The sequence below is a fragment of the Actinia tenebrosa genome, unplaced genomic scaffold (assembly GCF_029948245.1).
Source record: "Actinia tenebrosa isolate PJP-AT-01 unplaced genomic scaffold, QUT_ActTen_1.0 PGA_scaffold1__47_contigs__length_23844297, whole genome shotgun sequence".
NCBI classification, from domain to species: Eukaryota; Metazoa; Cnidaria; class Anthozoa; order Actiniaria; family Actiniidae; genus Actinia; species Actinia tenebrosa.
Genome location: NW_028292578.1, coordinates 19,717,146 through 19,738,468, shown reverse-complemented (window position 1 = coordinate 19,738,468; position 21,323 = coordinate 19,717,146). Strand labels below are relative to the sequence as shown.

General features: G+C 38.6%; 2 protein-coding genes and 1 non-coding gene across 3 annotated transcripts; 2 read left to right on the top strand and 1 right to left on the bottom strand.

The window, feature by feature from the left end:
* The first annotated feature begins 439 nt into the window (after positions 1 to 439).
* Positions 440 to 2,123, top strand: LOC116289353 (transcription factor Sox-11-B-like). The gene has a single exon (XM_031696246.2). The coding sequence runs from the start codon at positions 689 to 691 to the stop codon at positions 1,622 to 1,624; it is 936 nt and encodes a 311-aa protein (XP_031552106.2). The 5' UTR covers positions 440 to 688; the 3' UTR covers positions 1,625 to 2,123.
* Positions 2,124 to 3,463: 1,340 nt separating this feature from the next.
* On the top strand, positions 3,464 to 21,089 carry LOC116289358 (uncharacterized). The gene is made up of 18 exons (XM_089032500.1): positions 3,464 to 3,586; positions 3,762 to 4,057; positions 9,634 to 9,692; positions 9,783 to 9,912; positions 10,196 to 10,240; positions 10,327 to 10,427; positions 10,892 to 11,046; positions 11,165 to 11,325; positions 12,160 to 12,665; positions 14,685 to 14,783; positions 15,120 to 15,462; positions 16,849 to 16,954; positions 17,422 to 17,549; positions 17,821 to 17,848; positions 18,304 to 18,961; positions 19,044 to 19,176; positions 19,317 to 20,292; positions 20,817 to 21,089. Exons 1-18 carry the CDS (start codon positions 3,464 to 3,466, stop codon positions 20,913 to 20,915), a joined length of 4,146 nt encoding a protein of 1,381 aa, XP_088888626.1. The 3' UTR covers positions 20,916 to 21,089.
* Positions 13,234 to 13,306, bottom strand: Trnaw-cca (transfer RNA tryptophan (anticodon CCA)). The gene has a single exon. It is a non-coding gene; the product is annotated as a tRNA-Trp (tRNA).
* Positions 21,090 to 21,323: the final 234 nt, after the last annotated feature.

The window sequence follows — 21,323 nt, the reverse complement described above, 5'->3', positions numbered from 1 at the left end:
TTATGTTGTGCCATTAGCATTGCAAAGTCCTATTGTTTCAAACACGTGGCATACATCTTCCAAAACATTTTTATCAAGCATCATCAATTTGTAGAAAAGATAAAAAACCCCAGCGCTCGAGAATCTCCTCGCCGTTAAGTTACGAAGAGTATTTTTCGCCCCACTAGACAAACAAAAAATCAAAAAAAATTCGCTAACTCCTCAAGGATTCCATGTGTTTTCGTGCCGAGAAGGCGACACGCGACCCACAGTGATTTAAAAAGGACAAGCCGAAAGTGACTATGCTTGCGCGATGGAGCCAATCAACGTCCAAGACGATTTCTGTGGGAGGGAACTTTAAGCGTTTTGAGGGATCCTGATTGGTGGATTTGGGTGGACTTTCTATGACGTGTCGTCCCGCGTCACACATAAGCCAACGCAAATTCCGGATTGATTTATGAAATAGAAATTACCACCAAACGATCGACAAGTGTTCATTCTAAAAAACACTCGCAACTCAAACGATCTTCTGTAGAGAGCACAGTCGTGGACTGCAGTCAGCTGATAGTATAGTAGGATTTTTCCATCCTTGCCTTAACAACTCAAGCGTCAGCAACAACACTAGTAATTTGGAGAAGTAGGAGGAACGAGACGAGGATCGTTTTCTAATTATTATAATTCTTGGTTCAGGAAAAAATCAGAAGCCGTGATGATGATGGTGTTCCAAGGGAATGATCAGTTTCGCGCTTCGCCGAGTCCACCACCAACAAGTGTTATCTCGTCAGCCCTCGATGATCAGCCTGAAAGCGCATCGGAGAGCAAGAAGAAAAGTGACCTACAACACGTCAAACGTCCTATGAACGCATTTATGGTATGGAGTCAGATTGAACGCAGGAAGATGGCCGAGGAACATCCTGATATGCACAACGCAGAAATTAGCAAGCGACTGGGCAAACGCTGGAAGCTGCTATCTGAAACTGAGAAGAGGCCATTTGTAGAGGAATCAGAACGACTGAGAATTCGTCACATGCAAGCTTATCCAGATTATAAGTATCGTCCACGCAAGAAAAAGCAGCCCGCCAAAGCGAAACCCGGGTCCACGGAGGCCAAAACAACAATCTGTAGTAGTAATAGTAAGGACACTGGTATTTCAAAAAATATCCACGTCGCTTTAGGCACCAAGCGAGAGGCACTACCTGGATCACATACGTATCATGGATTAACCTCTAATAAGAAGTTTACGACTGGTGAGGCAAGCTATAAGAAAGCGCGCCGTGATTTAGTGTCTCCGATCACGCCGCCTCCAAACGTTCCTGATTCCGTCGGCGTGACTCCAGAAGATCCCATAGATCAGCTATCCCTCTATGAAGATTTCGAGCAAGCGTTCAAGAGTGAACAGACCCAACCGCAACTCAGCAACAACATCGGGAATCATCATCTACACGGTCAAAACCAACAGATACCAAGTGCCTGGCCAAACTTAGAACTGACTAACTTGAATCTTAATAATCTTCCAGTGTCGCCTCTCTTTGACATGTCAGGGGCGAATAGCGGGCAGTTTGACTTTCCCGATTTATACACACCACCAGAAGTATCAGAACTTATACAAGGACAGTGGATTGAAAATAGTCTAGGACAATTGTAGTTTATAAGTAATACTTATTTTTTGTTTGCTTTTCTAGCTATTTTGAAATCAAGGTCGTTGATGCTCGTGAGTTTTCTTTATACAAACGGGACGAGGTCTTGTTATGTAAGACTTTTGGATTTTTATGGTCCCCAAATTTTATATAACTTCGAAAGCCTATTAGCTATCTTTATACAAACGGGACAAAGTCTTTGGCTTGTATTTTTTATAGTTCCTCTAATCAAGCATTTTATATATCTGCTAAAACTGAATTGCCCATTTTTCTATCAGCTATTCTTGAGATATGAATATTTTTCTTCTAACTGAAGACGAATTTGTTTTGTAACTACTATCGTATTCTCGTTTTAGAGAGGCTATCGTGACTTGAACAACAACGTATTACACAAGATGTATTTTTACCAAAATTTGCTGCCTTTGGAATGCTAGGAAAAGGATAGCATATTGTAAATATCAGAAAAGGAAAAAACAACGAAAATATAAATATTCTTATGAACTATTAGTTGTTTATGTATCCCACTTTAATGGATTTTGCACTGGATTTTGCACTTTGGTTTAAAAGAATTTAAACACGTTAAAATTCCTGCCTTTCTTGCGCCCCCAGTTTTGCTGCCGTATTTTGGATTTCACGGGGTACAGAGTACAAACGTTATCAAACAGTATCATAAGCACGAGCGCTTCAGTAGGGCGCTCTATTAGAAAGTTCACACGAGCTTAAGAATTCATAAGCGTTTAGAAAGCTGCTCTCAACGCTCCGGTGAACAAGCTGAATTCTTCATAACATCAGAGGGAAATTGTTTTACGGGTACCCAGAACAACTACAAGTGCCATCAGTGTGTCTTTCAACGTGTGGACCTCTGACGTGGAACAAGGAATCAAGTCTGTCTTTCGATTGGCCAGTGTTTTTCATTCCAACTAGATTTTGCTGGTTGTACTTGTGTGCAAAGAAGCGCTATAAATTTTTCGGGTGGGGTTTTGGGAAAAAAACATCTGGAATTTTTCAGACAGGATATACATAACCGCTGATCGAAGACAATTTGATTAACCATGATCGCCCGGTTTATATGAAGTCTGACCATAAAACCGATTGATACTAGTTTCAACTCACTCGCGGTTGTAATGGCGAACTTGAGTTTGACAAGCTAATGGTTCTGCTCACACGCTCTGATACGCAGATCACTCAAACAGCACCCTAGACTAGCAGTCAGTTCATTTAACCTTATTTTAAACTCAATCACATCCAATAAAAAATTCGAAATTTTTGAATTTTATTATTCACTTGTTTACGAATACAGTTTAATTTTCTCTCGACCAACGGTAAAATGTCTGATAATTATCGCTGATTACAGCATCAAACGATATGGACGCACCCCACGCGGTAGCCTTGGGGCAGACCTTGACCCGCGTGCTAATCCAAGACAGAATAGAAAACTTTCACGCCTTTAGATTCCAATGAATGGCTTGGAATTCAAAAAGGATGAAGGATCTTGTGTTCGGTAATGAAATGTTTGCCGAGGAAAAAAGAAAAGGACACAACATTTTGGCAGGCGTTTTTTCAGGTTATAAAGCTGTTGTTGGCTATTTGGTCAGTTCAAGTGGTCAAGCGTTCGTTGGCACGCGCCGGAACGTGGTCCATTATCCGTTGGCCAATCAGCGCGCGCGCTATTTCAAAACAGTCAACAATGACGAACAATGGCGGGTCGCGTGCGGTCATGACGCGTTCATTTGATTGGCTGATCCAAATTAATCACACATGTAGCTCTGTAATCACGATGCCTCCGGGTTTTTCTTGTTCATAAACTTTTTTCAGAGCATTTTAGTCTCTCTTTAGCCTTTTTAGTAATGTCTAATGGGGGCAATCTGATCGTTAAACGCATTGGAACGTACGATCTAACAGGGTCCCGCCTAGGCAAGGGAAATTTTGCATTTGTTGAACTTGCTATCAATCGCATAACGAAATCTAAGGTATGACATGCATATTTCGTGTGGTAAATGAATTTGCAAGTCTAAGCTTGTGTAAACAAAGGGTTAATAGAGGAGCATTATGAGTATTGTTTTATTTTGTGTCAATGATCGCCAATCTAATCTCTAGTCAACTGAACCGAAATAAATAAAACTCCTCTCATGCTTGGCTTCACAGGTTGCGGTGAAAGTCATCGACACGCGAAAAATCAAAGATGAGTACGTCAAAAGAAATATCCTCCGTGAAGCGTTCATACTTAAAAAAATCCAGCACCCGAACGTCGTCAAGCTCTATGAAACCTTAAAACAACGAGGCGTCTACTGTTTGGTAACTGAGTACGTTGCAGGAGGTGAACTCCTGGGTTTCATACGATGTCAACCAGAGTCACGACTTTCCGAGTCGCAATCCAAACCAATCGTACGTCAAATTGCTTCAGCACTGCATCACCTACACGAGCGAGGAATCATCCACCGGTATGAGTTATAATCAGCAATAATTATCCCGATAAATAATGAAAGCATATTTGAGGGTAAGGTATATTAGGGGTCACGTCTGTCGCGATTGTCTTTGATTAGCATGACAGCTTAGTGAAGCCGGTTGAGCTATTGTCAAGATAAGCCTCCCATTATTTTGGCGCTCAGTTACAACACTGAGAATTGTTTATACACGTTTTTTTGTTGTTGATGTTTTGTAAACCCCTGAGTCTATTTTGGAAGCGTGGTTGCTTGGGAACGTGGTGGTCAGTCGATGGAATGTCCATTCCGTGGGGGGTTTTGTTTGTGTGCACATTGTTTGTGTGTGTGTGTCTGTGTTCTACGCCGCGTGGCCATCATGGAAAACAAGAAAATTACAGACAACCTCTATTTATATTGCTAAAACGATCTTCACTAAAAATCCAAATTTTTTTTTTCGTAAGACTCCCGGGCAGCCTAGCTCCTACCTGGGGGGGCAGGACAAAGTCATACTATAAAACTCTCTGAAAAAAAATTTTTTTTCTTTAGCTATTTTAAAAAAGAGTACCATGTCCTTTATGTCAAATATATGTAACAGTTATTTCGTAACTACATATTAGAATCTAAGAAACGGTTTTCCAAAAAAAGCCATGGCTGAAATGTGAAAAAACACGAATAAATTCATGTCATTATCAAGGTGGATTCACCTGATTTTTTTAACCCTCCATACTCGATTAAGAGAGTACAAAAGAGAGGTTTTATATTTGGATGGCTACGCCCGCCATTTGGAGACCTTTTGAGACCTTTTGTTTTTTTGTACCTAAAGTCTGTCTATAATTCCCGGCCACGAATATAATTAGGTGCATTTTTTGAAGGGGGTTTCCGAGTGACCGTATACATTACCGTAACTATGAGAAAGAAAAAGGAGTTACTTCCGTAGAAATAACACCTAAAATTGACAGACCCTTTCAATTATAGTTGGGTATTAATTAGGATTCAACCCTGTCAAATCTTTGCTTATTCGAAGTTTTTTTTAATTAAAAGCTACTTATTTCACGGCAAGGAACCAGGGCCAACGGTACTAATAGTGAGAACTTGAAACCTTATAAAGAAATGATCTAAAACATTTCAAAAAGGACGAAAAACACCTAAAAATTGATTTCTTGTCACCTAGAAAAGCAGAAATAGAAGACTTCCCTTTTTCACATAATCCGTGGAAGCTCTTTTTCCTTTCGTTTTCAAGGGCATTTACACATATTGCAAGTGATGTGCATATATATTGATTATGAGAGAGTCTAGCATATAAATAGCTTCCTGTGATTATTATACCAGCTGGAGAATAAGTTCTCTAGATTTCAATGCCACTATCACTGTAATTATACATTAATATTAATCAAGGCGCGGCTGTCGACTATTGGTCTTATCTGCAGCCATCTTTAAGGTAGCTAAGGATTAGAAAAGCATTGGAAGGAAATGAAAATTGACACCTTAGGCGAAGCTCAGAGAGAGGTCCACAAGTGGGATTAAATGTAAAGTGGTTTGAAAAGTTTTGGGGAAATAAATCAAAAAAGGGATTTATTATCAACCCCTATCATTTAAGTGGTTTTTCTTCCAAGTAACGTTGTAAATTAATTTATTTTAGAATATAATAAAACTTCATAGCAAAGTACAGTTTATCAATGTCGTAGATGAACTCTTCGGATATCTAATAATTTGAACATGTAAGAGTGTTTACGTTTGGTTAAGGAGGTAGGGTCGCAGAAAACGCTAGAATATCTTTAAATTTACCAACAGCAACTTTTTCAAGGTCGTTTCCTAGTTTTGTTAGCCATTATTTGTGCGAACTGAGAATTTTTCCGTCTTAAACGACATATCGAAAAAAATTGTACCACAATGTATTTACATGTATCTCAACGCTGAAGGAAAAGTTCAACTAATATTTTTAGCATTACAGGTAGTAAAAGAAAAAGAGGCCAAAAAATTAAACGTATTTTAATTTGTTCATTTGAATTTATGCAGAGATTTGAGAATAATCTAGCAGTCAATCAAAGTCAGTAATCAAACATTCAATGCTTTTCCGTTTCAAACTTTCCTCTCTTTTCCCCCCTTAACAATCTATTTTGAATCATTTGGAAGTAAATTGTCAGAAAATTTTAACTTTTCATTGTGTACAATTGTTCAATGTAAACAGGGAAAACCATAACATGATAATCTTAATATTCACCGGTAGAACTCATATTTGTAATTCTATACCATTTTCCGTTCATAGTAATTGAAAACTTAGACGAAAAACTCACATTTTGGCATATTATCTCTTGAAGAGATTACGTCACCTCATTGCATCTCCACGTGAAAAATTTCACCTGCTAGGATTATAGCTCGAAAAAACTTAAAACCAAACTGCAAGTTTTTTATCTTTTCTATTCAACTAATCTTCTCTCTTCTCTTGGTTTTGTTTCACACTATATATCGATATATTTATTATCGAGACTAGCAATTTTTTCCCATGAATAATACCGCTAAGTATCATTAATATTTACAAAGTCATTTTCTATTTCGACTTAATCTAAAGATAAGAAGTTTAATAGATAATTCTTCCATTAAGTTTGGAGATTTAGTTTGGTAGAGCACTAATCAATGGGAACATCTTCCGTCCGAGATTATAATTACAAAGATGAAAAAAAAATTAAGGGAAAATATGAAAAAATAATCGATTTAATCAAATAATAAAATCCACTTTTGTGACATTTTGAAATTTCAATTTAATAATAATTTCAATTTCTATTCAATTTTATTTTTGTTTTTTGTTTTTGAAAATAAATAATACTGTGAATTAAGCTCAATATTGTTTTAAAACCTTAACATAATCAGAAACTTTAAAGTCATTTTTTCTCCAGAAAGTTCTGAAACTTTGAAATTACATTTTTTATAAGATTTTTAATATATAAATATTTAAAAATACTGTTTTTAATTGAGACAGCAGAAAAGGTATGACTTATTTGAATCTTGTGCTCATTAATTTTATTACCTTCCTTCACTATCTTGTTTATTCATATATATTTTGACTATGAAGGAATACTGTTAAAAATACTGTTTTTAATTGAGACAGCAGAAAAGGTATGACTTATTTGAATCCTTCACTATCTTGTTTATTCATATATATTTTGACTATGAAGGAATAATTTTTATCATTCCCAGAACTTCTTTCAAATTTTAATTATATATATATATAGCTGCGTCAGTTCATTAGTTAAATCTTATGATTTGGTATGTTGTACAGTCAATTTATTCTCTGATCTCCAAATGACAATGTAATTTCCTGTATTGATTCAATCTAAAGTGTATGGATGTCATGCCTACTGGAAGCTGTCAGACTCCCAGATCTATCTCTCGTTTCAAGGGTTTTTCTCCTGCTTCTCCAGTTCTCCTACCTCTGCAATACCATATATATGTTAAGTCCTAATTCTATCTGTGAGTCAGTTTTGCCCTGGGTCTGACAAGCCCAAACATTTTTTCTGTGTATTCATAAGAATTGAAGGTTGTTTTGGTACAGGAATCAAATCCTCAAGCGTCGTGCTAGTGGTCTAAAGGCTTGCATTTCATAGGCAACAGGGCTGGTGGGCTAAAGCATTGCATTTAAATGGCAACAGGCCGGGAGTGCTGGGGGGTAGAGCCCCCACTTAAGAGTTTCGGGAGGCTCAGCCCCACCCTTCCACTTTTTAAGGGTAGTTTTGAATTTATCTATTGCATTTTGCTTATTTAATTACTATTAAAGCTTGTTTATGCTTGGATAACCTACCCCAACTTTCACTTCAGAGCAGTTTAGGAGCACCTAGACTAGATGTATCAGATATATTTCATTTTAGCAAACATATTTGTGGACAGATGCACTTTGCTTGGGTGGCTAGAAAAATGCCACTAAGTTTGCAGCTAAATATGCACACTATGCATGCTCCACCTAGGAAATTAAGAGCTACATATGGAATAATTTGAGAGCTCAAAAAAATTTGGAAATACTGTACTAATCATAAACAAATTTTGAAATTAAAATTTAAAATCAGATTAAACTAGATATCTATTTTTAAATTTCAAAGGATGAGGGTTAAAAAGACAAGACCTATGAAAAATATGAATATGAGACGAATATGACTAATTCTGCATAATTATTACTTCAATATACAAATACTTTTGTTCTGATTCAGTTAGCAGATATTTACTTTAATTGTATCTTCTAGTCCAAACATATTGTGGAAAATGCCAGGTTTTATAAGAATGATCATCAATATTCAACTTTTTTGGAAAGACTATATTTGAGAAGGCCAAGACAAGAAATTCTTTTTAAAATCCTTTTATAAATTGCTAACAAATTAAATTATTGATTCTTCATTTGCAACTCATGTCATCTCAGCCATGTTGGTGCCATTTAACAAAAGATTTCTCATTAGTTTTAACTGTAAACCACACCAATAAGTATGGCCACCATCTTGACTCTATTGGGAATGCATGCAACACAGTAATAATTGAAAATTCCCTGACTTGTTTACCAGGGCTATCTAAATGGTTTGTTAGCTATCTATCATAACTTAATTCTTTTCCCTTTTGATTGCTTTAAATGGAAATTTTGTATCATTTTCATAAAAACATGGTCCTGTTTGGACTTAGCAAATAAATAACAGTTGCTCAATGAACAATATCTGGTCAAATGTTTGTTAGGTATAGAGGCTATTACTATTAATCTACAAAGCTTTCCGCTGTTGTATCACAGCGTGGGACAATCACAACAGAGCTAGGCTCCAAACTAGGTGAAAGCCCAAAGATCAAATTAGAATTTAGAAGTTGATTTTTGAGGAGGGAGGAAAACCGGAGAACCCGGAGAAAAGCCCTCGAAGCACAGGATCGAAGAGAACCAACAAACAACTCTACTCACATACGACATCGAGATCGCCAGGACTCGAACTCGGGCTGCATTGGTGAGAGGCGGCGCATTAGCAGCGCACACCACCAGTGCTTCCCTAAAATCCCTTTGTTCCTGGGAATTGAACTTTCTCGTGTAAAATGATTGTATTGTCCTGCCATCTAAAATGCCTGTTGTCATGTGATGGTGCAAAACCTCTAGTCCTCTTGACCAATTACATTGACTGGCCACATCACTCTGATGTGGCCAGTGAGTCATTATGTCCAGAGACTAAGCAGCTGTTTTCTTAGCCCTGACATCTCCCTTCACAAGCTTTAGCAGTAAACAAAGGCATAATACAGAAGAGAATGACATGTGAATTGGAATGATAAAACAACTGCACACTTATAGGTCTTTCTTTACAAGCAATACACTAAAGCTTAGTGGGCTATGAATATATTTTACCTATGAATTACTTCATGAAAGTAAAACAGTGTGTTTTATACCCAATATTCAACAGAAAGTTCCTATAAGCTTATATTTTCCCGCCATTCGAGGCCATTCAAACGTTTTCAAACCTATTATATTGTCTAAATATACAAGTAATGAAATCTCTTATGTGAACACGATTTTATAAACACAGAATATAACAATATGCCTTTCTGTACTTACGATAGTTTTAACCTTTTCCACATCTTTTTAGAGACTTGAAGATGGAAAACATTCTGTTGGATGAAACCAAAAAGAATATTAAAATAGTTGGTAAGTGGGCTTCCTGTGTCGAGCTACTAGTTCCCAGGCCTACGTTACAATAGTGATGTTTTATTGAAACTTTTTTTTTCTTTTCTTCAGATTTTGGATTGAGCAATATTTGTAAACATGGCGAGTTCCTCAAAACGCAGTGTGGATCTCCTGAATACGCTGCACCAGAGCTTTTTAAAAAGGACTGTAAATATAGTACTGAGGTTGATCTTTGGAGTCTGTAAGTGTTGGGCTAATCGAGGTCTAATGTAGTCTAGTAAATACTTGAGTATTATTACTTTCTTTACAGGACCTGCTAAGATATCTATGAATGTAACAAATTAAATAAAAAAGGCCGTTCACTATCTATGACGATATCGCTTAAGCGCGCATGCTCAGAATTTTTGTTGACCGCTGAGTCACGCGCTAGCTTGCAGGCGCTAAAAAAATTCAATCTAATCTTCGCCTCACTCACTCTCTCTAACTCTTTCATTCATTTAAATCTTTTCTATTTTCTATTTTAGCGGAGTAATAACATTTGGAATGCTGGTTGGAAAGCTTCCTTTCAGGTACGGTGGGAAGTACTGATATATAATTATCAACTTTCCTTAGTGAAAATCATTTCTTGACGAAATTATATATTTTTGTTGTTCAGAACAATGCATTCTGGGATACGAGGTCGTAATGACTTGGTGGACCAAATGTCACGTGGTTTGAACTCTATCCACGGGAAGTACCTAAGTTTTCTTTCAGCTGGTGAGTGTAATCTTGTGTGAATAAAATGATAAACGGTTCTTCTCTGTTTTATTTCTTTTACCCTTTCTTTTCTTCTCCGTCCCTCTCTCTCTCTTTCCCTCCGTCCCTTCTTCCTCCGTCCCTCCCTCCCTCCGTCCCTCCCTTCCTTCCTTCCTTCCTTTCTTCCTTTCTTCCTTCCTCTTTCTATTTCTCTATTCCTTGCTCCCTTTCTTCTACCTTTTTACCTTTCTTCATTCTTTCGTTTATTACTGCTCTTTTTCGTTCATTTAGTGCATAAGGGTATAGGCCTTATTTAACGTCATTGTTCCTTCAGCTAGTAGCTGGTCTTCCAGGGAGCTGACGGTGCGCAACGCCCCCCCCCCCCCCCTCCTCCCCCTCTCCTCCCTTCCGCCCTTTGACTCCTCTACGGTCGGTTATTTACAGTATTTCATTTTTCCCTTTTCTTTTTTGATCTTTCGATACAGAATGTCAAGATTTTCTAAAAAGGCTATTAGAACCCAACTCCTATATTCGTTTACGCTTAGAAGAATTGATGTTGCATCCCTGGATAACAACAAAGGGTTCGTGGCCATTGGTTCCTTATTCACCTCCAGATATCGATGAAGAAACAACAGAGAAGGTATAAACTTTCGGCTTATCAGGAACCCATTTCCACCGACTACCGCCTTGAATTCTAAAACCACAGGGATCCTACGCGGACGACATTTTTGATGTACTTTTTAATTTTTCCCTCTTAGGTATTCAGCCAAGTATCAGAGTTGATTAAGATGCCCAAATCTAAACTCAAAATTCACATGTTAAGGAATAGATATGATACTATATCAGGTATCTATCATTTGATGTTAGACGGGTATCTTCATCGAGAGACTGAGAGTGACAAAGCCATCAACAAAGACAGGTAGGATTGAGCAATAGCAACAACACCTAACAGGGCTAAAAGCTAACTACGTCCGTGACATGACCGCGGGTTGAAATGGGTCGTACTTAGGTACGCGGCAGCCATGAGAGTAGAAATATTTGTTTAGCCCGCATAAGTGTATTCTCAAGCACTTGAATGCAAGGCTACGCGTGGGGAAACCTATTATTCCAGTCAACATGGCTGCCGCGTAGCAAGGCTCATAAAGTTTTCACACCTGCCTTGGAAAATTAAGTAAATATATAGAGTTTTTTTTAAAAAGCTGTTGGAAAATAAGTTATTTTATATTTTTCATTTTCGGAGGTTTGTGGTATGTTAAATTGTCTAGAAATACAACTACAAATAGGTAGATATGTAGGGCCGTTAGAACAGAAAGAACTATTTCATTAGGGACTATTAGGGAGTTTTATAAGGCTCTTCCTTCTTTCCACCCCAGTTTTCCTGCATTCCCGCCTCGTTCTCCCCAGTCGAAACTCCGTTCTACTTTCCAGGCCAGTAGTTAACCCCCCCCCCCCCCCCCCCCCCCCAGATACCGGGATTGCTAGGGGAGGGGTGGTCTAAATTCCTGAATACCCCCTTAAGAATGTAGGGGGAGGGATGGTCTAAATTCCTGAATACCACCTTAAGAATGTAGGGGAAGGGGAGGTTGGAATGTAGAACAGGGTCAAAGTACGAATTCCAATCACCAAGGCGGGAATTTGAAATATGAAATATGAAAACATATTTTTATGGAGAGAAAAGTTTAAAAGCCCGATCAAAATCAGCAGAATCACTTGCTCATCACCTTCGTCGGAAAAAAACCCCACTTGCACTCAGCTATAATCCAGCCAGCCAGATTACGGATAGATTAGTTAACATGTCATCTGGAAAAGTAATACAAATAGGAGACCGTGGATACGTTATTTTTGCGAAGGATGTTCGAAGGGAGAAAAAAATATGTATCCGCAAACAGAAGAAAGATTTATCGAGCGGGAAGACGGTTCTAACTAGCTCAGGAGTGTCTTTGACTTTAGACGAATGGACATCACTCAAATCGGCAATTGAAACAGTGGATACGGAGTTAGTGAACAATGAGGCAGCTACTGCATCCAGTCATTCCAAAACCACCGATATTCATCAGCAGCCAACGTTCTCTGGATCCATCCAAACCCTTCTGGATGATGGCAATGCGCAAAATTACGAGGCACAAGGAAAAGATTATTTACCAAGAATTTTCACCACTTCTGAACTGGACACTATTTTTAATGCGCTTGGTCCGGAAATGGAACTGACAACAAGGGAACAGCAAAGTGGATTAGCTACTGGACAGCAGCAAGTACCCAGTTGGGGATCTCGAATGTACTATTATCCGCCGTCATAGAAAATAATTATACCAAAGACATATTGTTTTGGATTTGCTGTAGCATTTATTGAAAAGTGAAATAAAATCTTTTGTTTCTTACAAATGAAGTTGGTGTCATAATTAAGGTACATGTTTGATATGATTTCGAGCTCTAACATTGCAGCGTTGACAGGCACCATCAGTTTTACCTGTCAACTAGTATGTACGTTTCTATTCACTGGCAATGAGGTCAACTAGATTTAGGCTTTCAGGCCAGGTACAGGAGCAATTCCAGAAATTACCACCACAATACGGGCATGTCGTAAAATATTCAGGGCAAATAAAGCAGTTTGGTATTTCCACTGTGTGAGAGCAGTCAGAGTACTTTTTTCCACAGCGATCGTGCACCAAAGGAACTTCGACGATATGGCTACAACTTAGAGTGCGAAATCCTTTGGACGTATTCATTGATTATGTAAGGTGCTTTACCAGATACGTGTTCGGTTAGCTTCTGACTAAAACCAGAATCAGGATACTTTTCCTCCTCTCTGTCCAAAATACAGTAACAATGACGTTAATGGGAATCGAGCCCATGACCTTCTGATCTGGAGTCAGACGTGATAACCATTACACCACAAGGTCCTCTGTGATTTTGTATAGTCAAGATTGTTTAAAGTGTATATGACACGAAAAAATTTTAATGTTAAGAATGTGTAGTTTATTGGCATTAATAAGAATATCATGATTAAATTTGTTTCAAGAACGTATTTCTCTAGAAATTCAAAAAATTTTAGCACGAGTTGTGACGTCATTTTGTTTACAAGTCTCCAGATTTAGTTGCAAATACACGAAATATGTTTGAATATAGAATCTTAATTTCAAGTAGTACACTTTTCAATTTCCCAACATTGGAAGAGTACTACGTAAGCTATCAAATGAAGCTGACTAAAATATGTCTTTTGTTGTTAATTTATATGAATTACAATTTATATTTAGTACATTACTACTGAATCTAGAGTACGTGTCAACAAAATGACGTAACAAATTGGGATTAACTTTCGCAAATATCTCAAGAAATAAGCTTTTGAAACAAATTTTGTTACGATATATTTATTATTACTAACAAACTATACATTTTAAATGATGGAATGTTTTCGTGTCATATACACTTTAATATACTCCTGTAAGCATGCCGAACGAAGTACTTTTATTGTTCATGGGATTATGAGATTGGTTATTGAATATCATTGCTTAGTTACTGTCTAACATACATTTACTCTACCTTGAATCTTCAATCGAAAGATGAAATGCAGCTCTAAGCAACAGTCAAAACTAAACCGATCTCTATTCCATCCAGTTTATTGTAGATAAGATTAAACCGGTGAAAGTGACGACACCTTCTTGTACTCCATAGAATAACAAGCTAATCTCGTGCACATTACACAAACCATGGCTTTCTTTGGCTTTCTTTTATTTTTATTTTTGTCATGACTGTGATGTGTCATGCGTATTTACTATTGAATTGAACAAACAACCAGCCTTTTTGGCACAAATTATTAGTTTGTTCTCTCGTCCTAATTCATCGTTAACCATCCTTTTGATTTCCCATGACTTCGCTTCTTTTTGTCTTTGGTTTTTGTTTTGAAAAAGGTTGCACCCTGTTTTACTTTAGTGTCTGCAAGTCTCTGCACCCTGTATTGTCTTGGTTGCGAAAACTCATACTCTCTGCCTTGTAAATGCGTCAAGTTTTTGTCATTGTTATCATCAGTTTTGGCACTAATTGGATTCAAAACGAATTTTACTTTCGGTTGCAGTTTAGCCTCTTGTAGATACTTTCTCCGATGATCGCCATCCAGCAAATGAACATCCGACAGATGGTTCGCTAATCTCACGAGATATTTTGCACCACATCCTGCAATCGGGCAGTCTCGACAAACTCGTTTAACCATGTTTACAGTTCAGGAAGAGTTAAATAAAATGACTTTATTTTTCCTAATTTTGGTTTATATATGGCCTTCAGCCAGGCCAAAAAGGCCATACCCAGGCCAAAAAGGCCAAAACCAGGCCAATCTCGCAGAAAAGGACAAAAAGGCCATGGGCAACGGTGACGTTATTTTCCGTAAGAATTGACTGATTGACACCTGACTCCAGATCAGAAGGTTGTTGCTTCAAATTATCCAAAACAAGAAAGACAAAAAAAAAAAAAAAGCTTCGAGGTACACTGCGAGTAGAGATTCTTTTCATGAGTCCTTAGGAGTATTTAATGTGAAGGAGCAGCCTGAGATCATAAGGAGCAGCAAGGAGCATATGAGGAGCAGTTAAGGAGCAGGTTGAGAGTAGTTCAGGGAGGACATAAATTGCGGCAAACTTTGAAAGGAAAATCATTTAGTATTAGATCCCTTAGAGGACACGTTACCCAAGCAGTGTTATTATTGTGGCAAGACATTCTCCACAGGGGTCAATCTAAGACGTCACTTGGACAATCATATTTGCAAAATGAACGATATAGAGGAAAATGAATCAACATATGATGAAGAGACGTCAAGCGAAGAAGTTGAAGAAGACAGGGAAGTAGACACAAGTGAATCAGAGTCATATGATGGTCCTGATGATGACGATGATGAGCCTGAAGAAGACTGCTGGTCAGTGTTGATCAAAGAAACTATGGACCGACACGAGATTGAATTAGAAACTCTGGAAAACCAGTACATGGAAAAAGGCGAATCGAAAGCAGCGGCTGAAGTGCTTGCGTACAACAAAATGATCCCTGCATTTCAAAACGAGCTGAGAAACGTACTGTTGGAAAAATTGGTATGGATCCGCGCGTTAAGAAGGGATGCGTATTATTGTAAAATAATGAGAACCCGACGAGATTTACTGTACACTGGTGATTACGACTGGATGGAAGCAACCCAGGTTGCTATTGATCAACGTAAATGTCTCTTGAACAATTTATTCACTACACAACATCTACAAATACAAACGGACGAATCAGAAGACATGGAATAAGAATCTGTAACAAGAAATATAATAATAGTTTGTTATTACGGATAAGACCCTAGTTGACAGGTAAAACTGATGGTGCCTGTCAACGCTGCAATGTTAGAGCTCGAAATCATATCAAACATGTACCTTAATTATGACACCAACTTCATTTGTAAGAAACAAAAGATTTTATTTCACTTTTCAATAAATGCTACAGCAAATCCAAAACAATATGTCTTTGGTATAATTATTTTCTATGACGGCGGATAATAGTACATTCGAGATCCCCAACTGGGTACTTGCTGCTGTCCAGTAGCTAATCCACTTTGCTGTTCCCTTGTTGTCAGTTCCATTTCCGGACCAAGCGCATTAAAAATAGTGTCCAGTTCAGAAGTGGTGAAAATTCTTGGTAAATAATCTTTTCCTTGTGCCTCGTAATTTTGCGCATTGCCATCATCCAGAAGGGTTTGGATGGATCCAGAGAACGTTGGCTGCTGATGAATATCGGTGGTTTTGGAATGACTGGATGCAGTAGCTGCCTCATTGTTCACTAACTCCGTATCCACTGTTTCAATTGCCGATTTGAGTGATGTCCATTCGTCTAAAGTCAAAGACACTCCTGAGCTAGTTAGAACCGTCTTCCCGCTCGATAAATCTTTCTTCTGTTTGCGGATACATATTTTTTTCTCCCTTCGAACATCCTTCGCAAAAATAACGTATCCACGGTCTCCTATTTGTATTACTTTTCCAGATGACATGTTAACTAATCTATCCGTAATCTGGCTGGCTGGATTATAGCTGAGTGCAAGTGGGGTTTTTTTCCGACGAAGGTGATGAGCAAGTGATTCTGCTGATTTTGATCGGGCTTTTAAACTTTTCTCTCCATAAAAATATGTTTTCATATTTCATATTTCAAATTCCCGCCTTGGTGATTGGAATTCGTACTTTGACCCTGTTCTACATTCCAACCTCCCCTTCCCCTACATTCTTAAGGTGGTATTCAGGAATTTAGACCATCCCTCCCCCTACATTCTTAAGGGGGTATTCAGGAATTTAGACCACCCCTCCCCTAGCAATCCCGGTATCTGGGGGGGGGGGGGGGGGTTAACTACTCAGGCCTCTCTCCCACTCTCCCTAACAACTACCAAACTCATAAAGGAATTTTTTTAAAAGTAAGTTTTCTGTAAACTTTTTGATAGGCAAGACAGGCACATATTGTGGAATCCTAAAAACAACCAGGATAGAGAATCTATAGCTAGAGACAGGAAGAGTATCAGCCACAGATCTCCTGATGGAGTCATCAAGGTATATGAGTCACAGGCGTAGGCGGGCTACCTGTGGTTAGGTTAATGTAACGATAGATGGACACTGAGAGCGAGCGAGCATGCTCTCCTCAAGGCCCATCCTCCCTGTTTTATCATAAAGGGATCCCAAGCGCCAGATAAAATAAAAAAAGAGATCTAGAGATATAAGATAGCCCTGATTCTTTCGATGGCTTATGTTGATGGCTTATGTTGATGGTTGCCTGTGAAATTGGCGGGAAATTTCGTGCTAAATCGCGCGCGCGTTTGCTTCCATAACCCTGGGACACTTCACCACTAGACACAATGACATACGTCAGAGTAAATGCAGAGTTCTAGAGATGAATAACATCTTTGTGGAAGAGCAAACGGAAACGTATTTTCCGTATCTGGGCTCAAATATTAGTTTCACTAATACGATGGATTATATTTTTAAACGTTCGATTTGTTTGCTTTTGGTTTGCATTAAAGGTTTGCATTAAACAAGCCTTTCATTCTCCTGCTGAACAAGGTGAAGGAGATAATGAAAACAATGAAATAAAAAGTGATGAGAAGGAGAACAAGGAAAGAATGATTCTTAAACCAGTATCTGGAAATGAGTAAGTTATCTGTTCTCTCATTAGTTACTAATGATTATCACTATAATCTTCATCATCATCAACACTATCGACCATTATTATTATAGATCTCACCACCACCACCGTTACAATACTCCATCTCCCATATTTGATCTGCGAGCCAGCATATTCCCAGATCAGGAACCTATTACTAGGAGCATCCATTTCCCATACTGGGTCTGCATGTGAGCCAGCATATTTCCTACTAAACACAGAAACAAAAAATCATTGAAATTAACTTATTGTTTTTCAGCTTGCTTGATCGTACTGGAGGAATCGATGTAAGTACAACACATACGTTGAATTGCACATCTCTCTTTTCGCTACCCCTTGTCAGTTACCTATCGGTCCGGATGCCTCCGTCGCTCCTCTTTGCTTTGAGCTTAATTTTCCCCAATTTCAAACCTCTTGGGAATAGGATTCTTGCTTATGTCACTCTATATTGATGTTCTTTACAAGCGTTACCAATAGACAAAGATATAATACTCAAGGTCTGAAATAAGAAAGAATTATGCCCTAACTAAAAGGGGCCATATAAATTGCGATAATGATTACACTTTACTGGTAACTAGCTTTACATATAAAGTAATTTTCATCTCTAGGCCACTAATGTTATACTGAATGTTATACATAAACAAAAAATAATAACAATAATCTTTATTGAGGAAACTTTTTTAGTAAAAAAGATTTTTAAAAGGGACCTCAAAAAAGTAACTATATATATTGTTTCATTCAGAGCTTACGAATCAGAGGAATGAGATTATCTCCGTCAAACACGCGCGACAAACGTCAAATCCGACCGTACACGACCGATCTCACAAGTAACCATAGATACCGGAAAAACAGCGTCACCCCAGTTCCACGACCGCAGTCCATGAACGTAAAGCTCAGCAGAGATGAGTCAAGGACAGAATCGTGTACTAAAGCTCCTAGTCAGTCACAACCGCACTCTGTAGACATCAAATTTGAACCAGATGACTCAAACACCGAACCGCGTAAGAAAACGACAGGAAAGATAATACTAACGTCACCAAGGAAAGAAAAGGAGATCAAAAACGCTGAAGAACCAATGGCTAAAATCAAAGATGTAGCTGATACTTCGATGATAGACGAAACAAAGAAAGAAGAAGCGTCAGTTGGCGCGCCAGAAGAAAAAGACGAAGACAAAACGGAGAACGCGCCTTTGGAATGCCTACAAGAAGGGGTGCAGGATGCTGGTGGAGCAGTAGCTAAGATAGAACCGCTACACAATGGGATATCGTCTGTAACGGTCATAGCAAGAAGTAACGAGCTACAGCGTAGACCTTTAAAGTCTCCGAGACAATTGAGGTGTGGTCCAAAGAAAAAGCCATACTTTATCAATTCGCCGGACATCACTTCAGCACACGGTTTTGGTATGTAACTATCAATATTCAGCTAATTGATACGTATACTATAATACTATAGATACTAATAGCTAAAAATGCTTTCCTTTAGCGGCTTCTAAAGATCAATCACAGCGTCACTTCAGTACTCGTGGAAACTCCGCAAGGAGTCGAGGACAGAGTGAAAAGGATTTCATGGTGCAGGTGCAGAAGATTGATAACGGAAAAGAGAAAATTACCAACAGGTAAGGATGGATGGATGGATGGATGGATGGATGGATGGATGGATGGATGGATGGATGGATGGATGGATGGATGGATGGATGGATGGATGGATGGATGGATGGATGGATGGATTAACCAGTGCCTTATGTCTTCTCGCCAGCTTGAACGCTATCTATCAAGGCTACGTCAAAAAATGCAAACCGCATCATCGCAAACTATCAATAATGCAAGCTCACGAAATCCTTCAGCGAGAGAGCAAATTCCAGAGTAAATACGGCAGACGACCAGACAGTAGCAAACTAGAAAAGGAGTCTACCACTGAAGAAAAAACCGACGAGAAAACCCCCTCCGTTGAAGTAACCACTTTCGAAGGCGCCAAAATAGTAAGAAGAGAGAAGAAAGCACAGAAATATTTTAAATCATCTGGAATAAGTGGCTTAACTCTGAAGGAAGACCACAAAGACTTGTACCTCCATGCCACGCAATGTAGGTGGATGAAAAACGAGATATTAGAAAGTGGTTTGCTAAAAGAACGAGAGCACACCAGTAAAAATCCAGAGGAGAAAAAGCGCAGTGCAAGTGCGAGTAGTGACGCTAAAGGTGATAAGGTGATCGTTACACAAGAAGAGTCGTTGAAAAGACAAAAACAGAAAGAGTTGACGGAAGAAGTGGAACGCGAGAAGCAGAGAATAGAGCGAGAATTACTGGATTCTGAGAGAGTCAAGTTGATTGAACAGTATCTAGATGACGTGTACACACGTTATGCTGGGGTGAACACGACGACTTTACAACTAGATAACAAAGCAGTAGAAAAAGAGCGTTTATCGCACTCCAAGATACCGAAACACCAAGGACAGATATATTCTTGGTTACCACGAAAAAAGACTCAAAGAAGCTTTTCTCCTGGCGTGTCGAGCAAGACGCCTTCGATTCTAAACAGCAGCAATCAGACGTCACAGACCTTTAGTATGAGACATATGGCCAAGAAGGTTGATTTTAAAGAGAAACAGCCTAGTGATGCGCAGAACAACAAAGTGCGCTACTTCAACGACTGGAATAAGACGGCTTTTATAAATTATGTAAACAGCGAGGGTGAATTCAAGGTTGATGAAGCTAATCAAGATCTTGCAAACAAGGTATTTATGGGATTCATGCTCGCGTGGGGATGGGGCAGAGGGAGCAGTTACCACCCCTATCCCCCAGTGCAAATTTCTTCAATCAAAGAAGATCAAATAAAGCACAACCCCACTCCCTCTTTCCAACACACACACACACCTTTTGGTGCAACAGCTCGTACGATTTCCAAATAAAGACTGGTGACAACCTCACAAGGTCACGTGACCCATTCATTTAATCCTAATATTAGGATTTTTATAACACCAAATTGCTTTGCTGTCTGTGGTATTTTTCACAGGGGGTAGAGGTAGGGATTTTTTGCTTTCGCCCCTAGCATAGCAACAACTGCAGACCACTATTGAAAACAGACTATTTTTGGGGGGGGGGGGGGGGGGGGGGGTGGGGGGGATGCATGCGGATGCGCTGGATAGTAATGGATGGTAAGCTAGCTAACTTGCGGTCCAGCATATCTGGCCAACTCCTCGTCGCCCGCCATTTATAAAAGAAAGTTTTCACACAATGATTCTCTTCCTTTGAATTCCAGCTTAAAGACGGTGGATATTGGCTGAAACGTCATCTGAGTGGGGTCGTGATAAAAGCCAACACGAAGAACGTTGGAGCAGGACCGGCTTCGAAAACATAAACAATAACGCTACAGTTACCTAATTTGTTATGGAAATTAAAAGACATATATTGTTAAAAGTTATTAAGAATAAATTTAAGGAAGCCGAGAAAATGACTTATTCTTTTAAACAATTGGGGTCATTATTTGTCGGCGTGGATAGGAGAAGCTCTCAGACTAAGAATATTTGTTGCGACATTAAAAAAAAAATTTTTTTTAATGAAATTGATAGTTTTCAACTATTCCCAAGAAAATTAAATATTAAAAGTGACGGAAAACCATCAATACTTTGGGTCGACAATCATTTTGAGATTAAAGTCACGTAACTCTAAAGTCTGCAGAAGTTATTTAGTATTTTATCACACGTGGCGGTTGCTAAGAAACTGCCCTTTCAAAAAAGTATTTTGATAAATTTTCGGCCATTTTGCT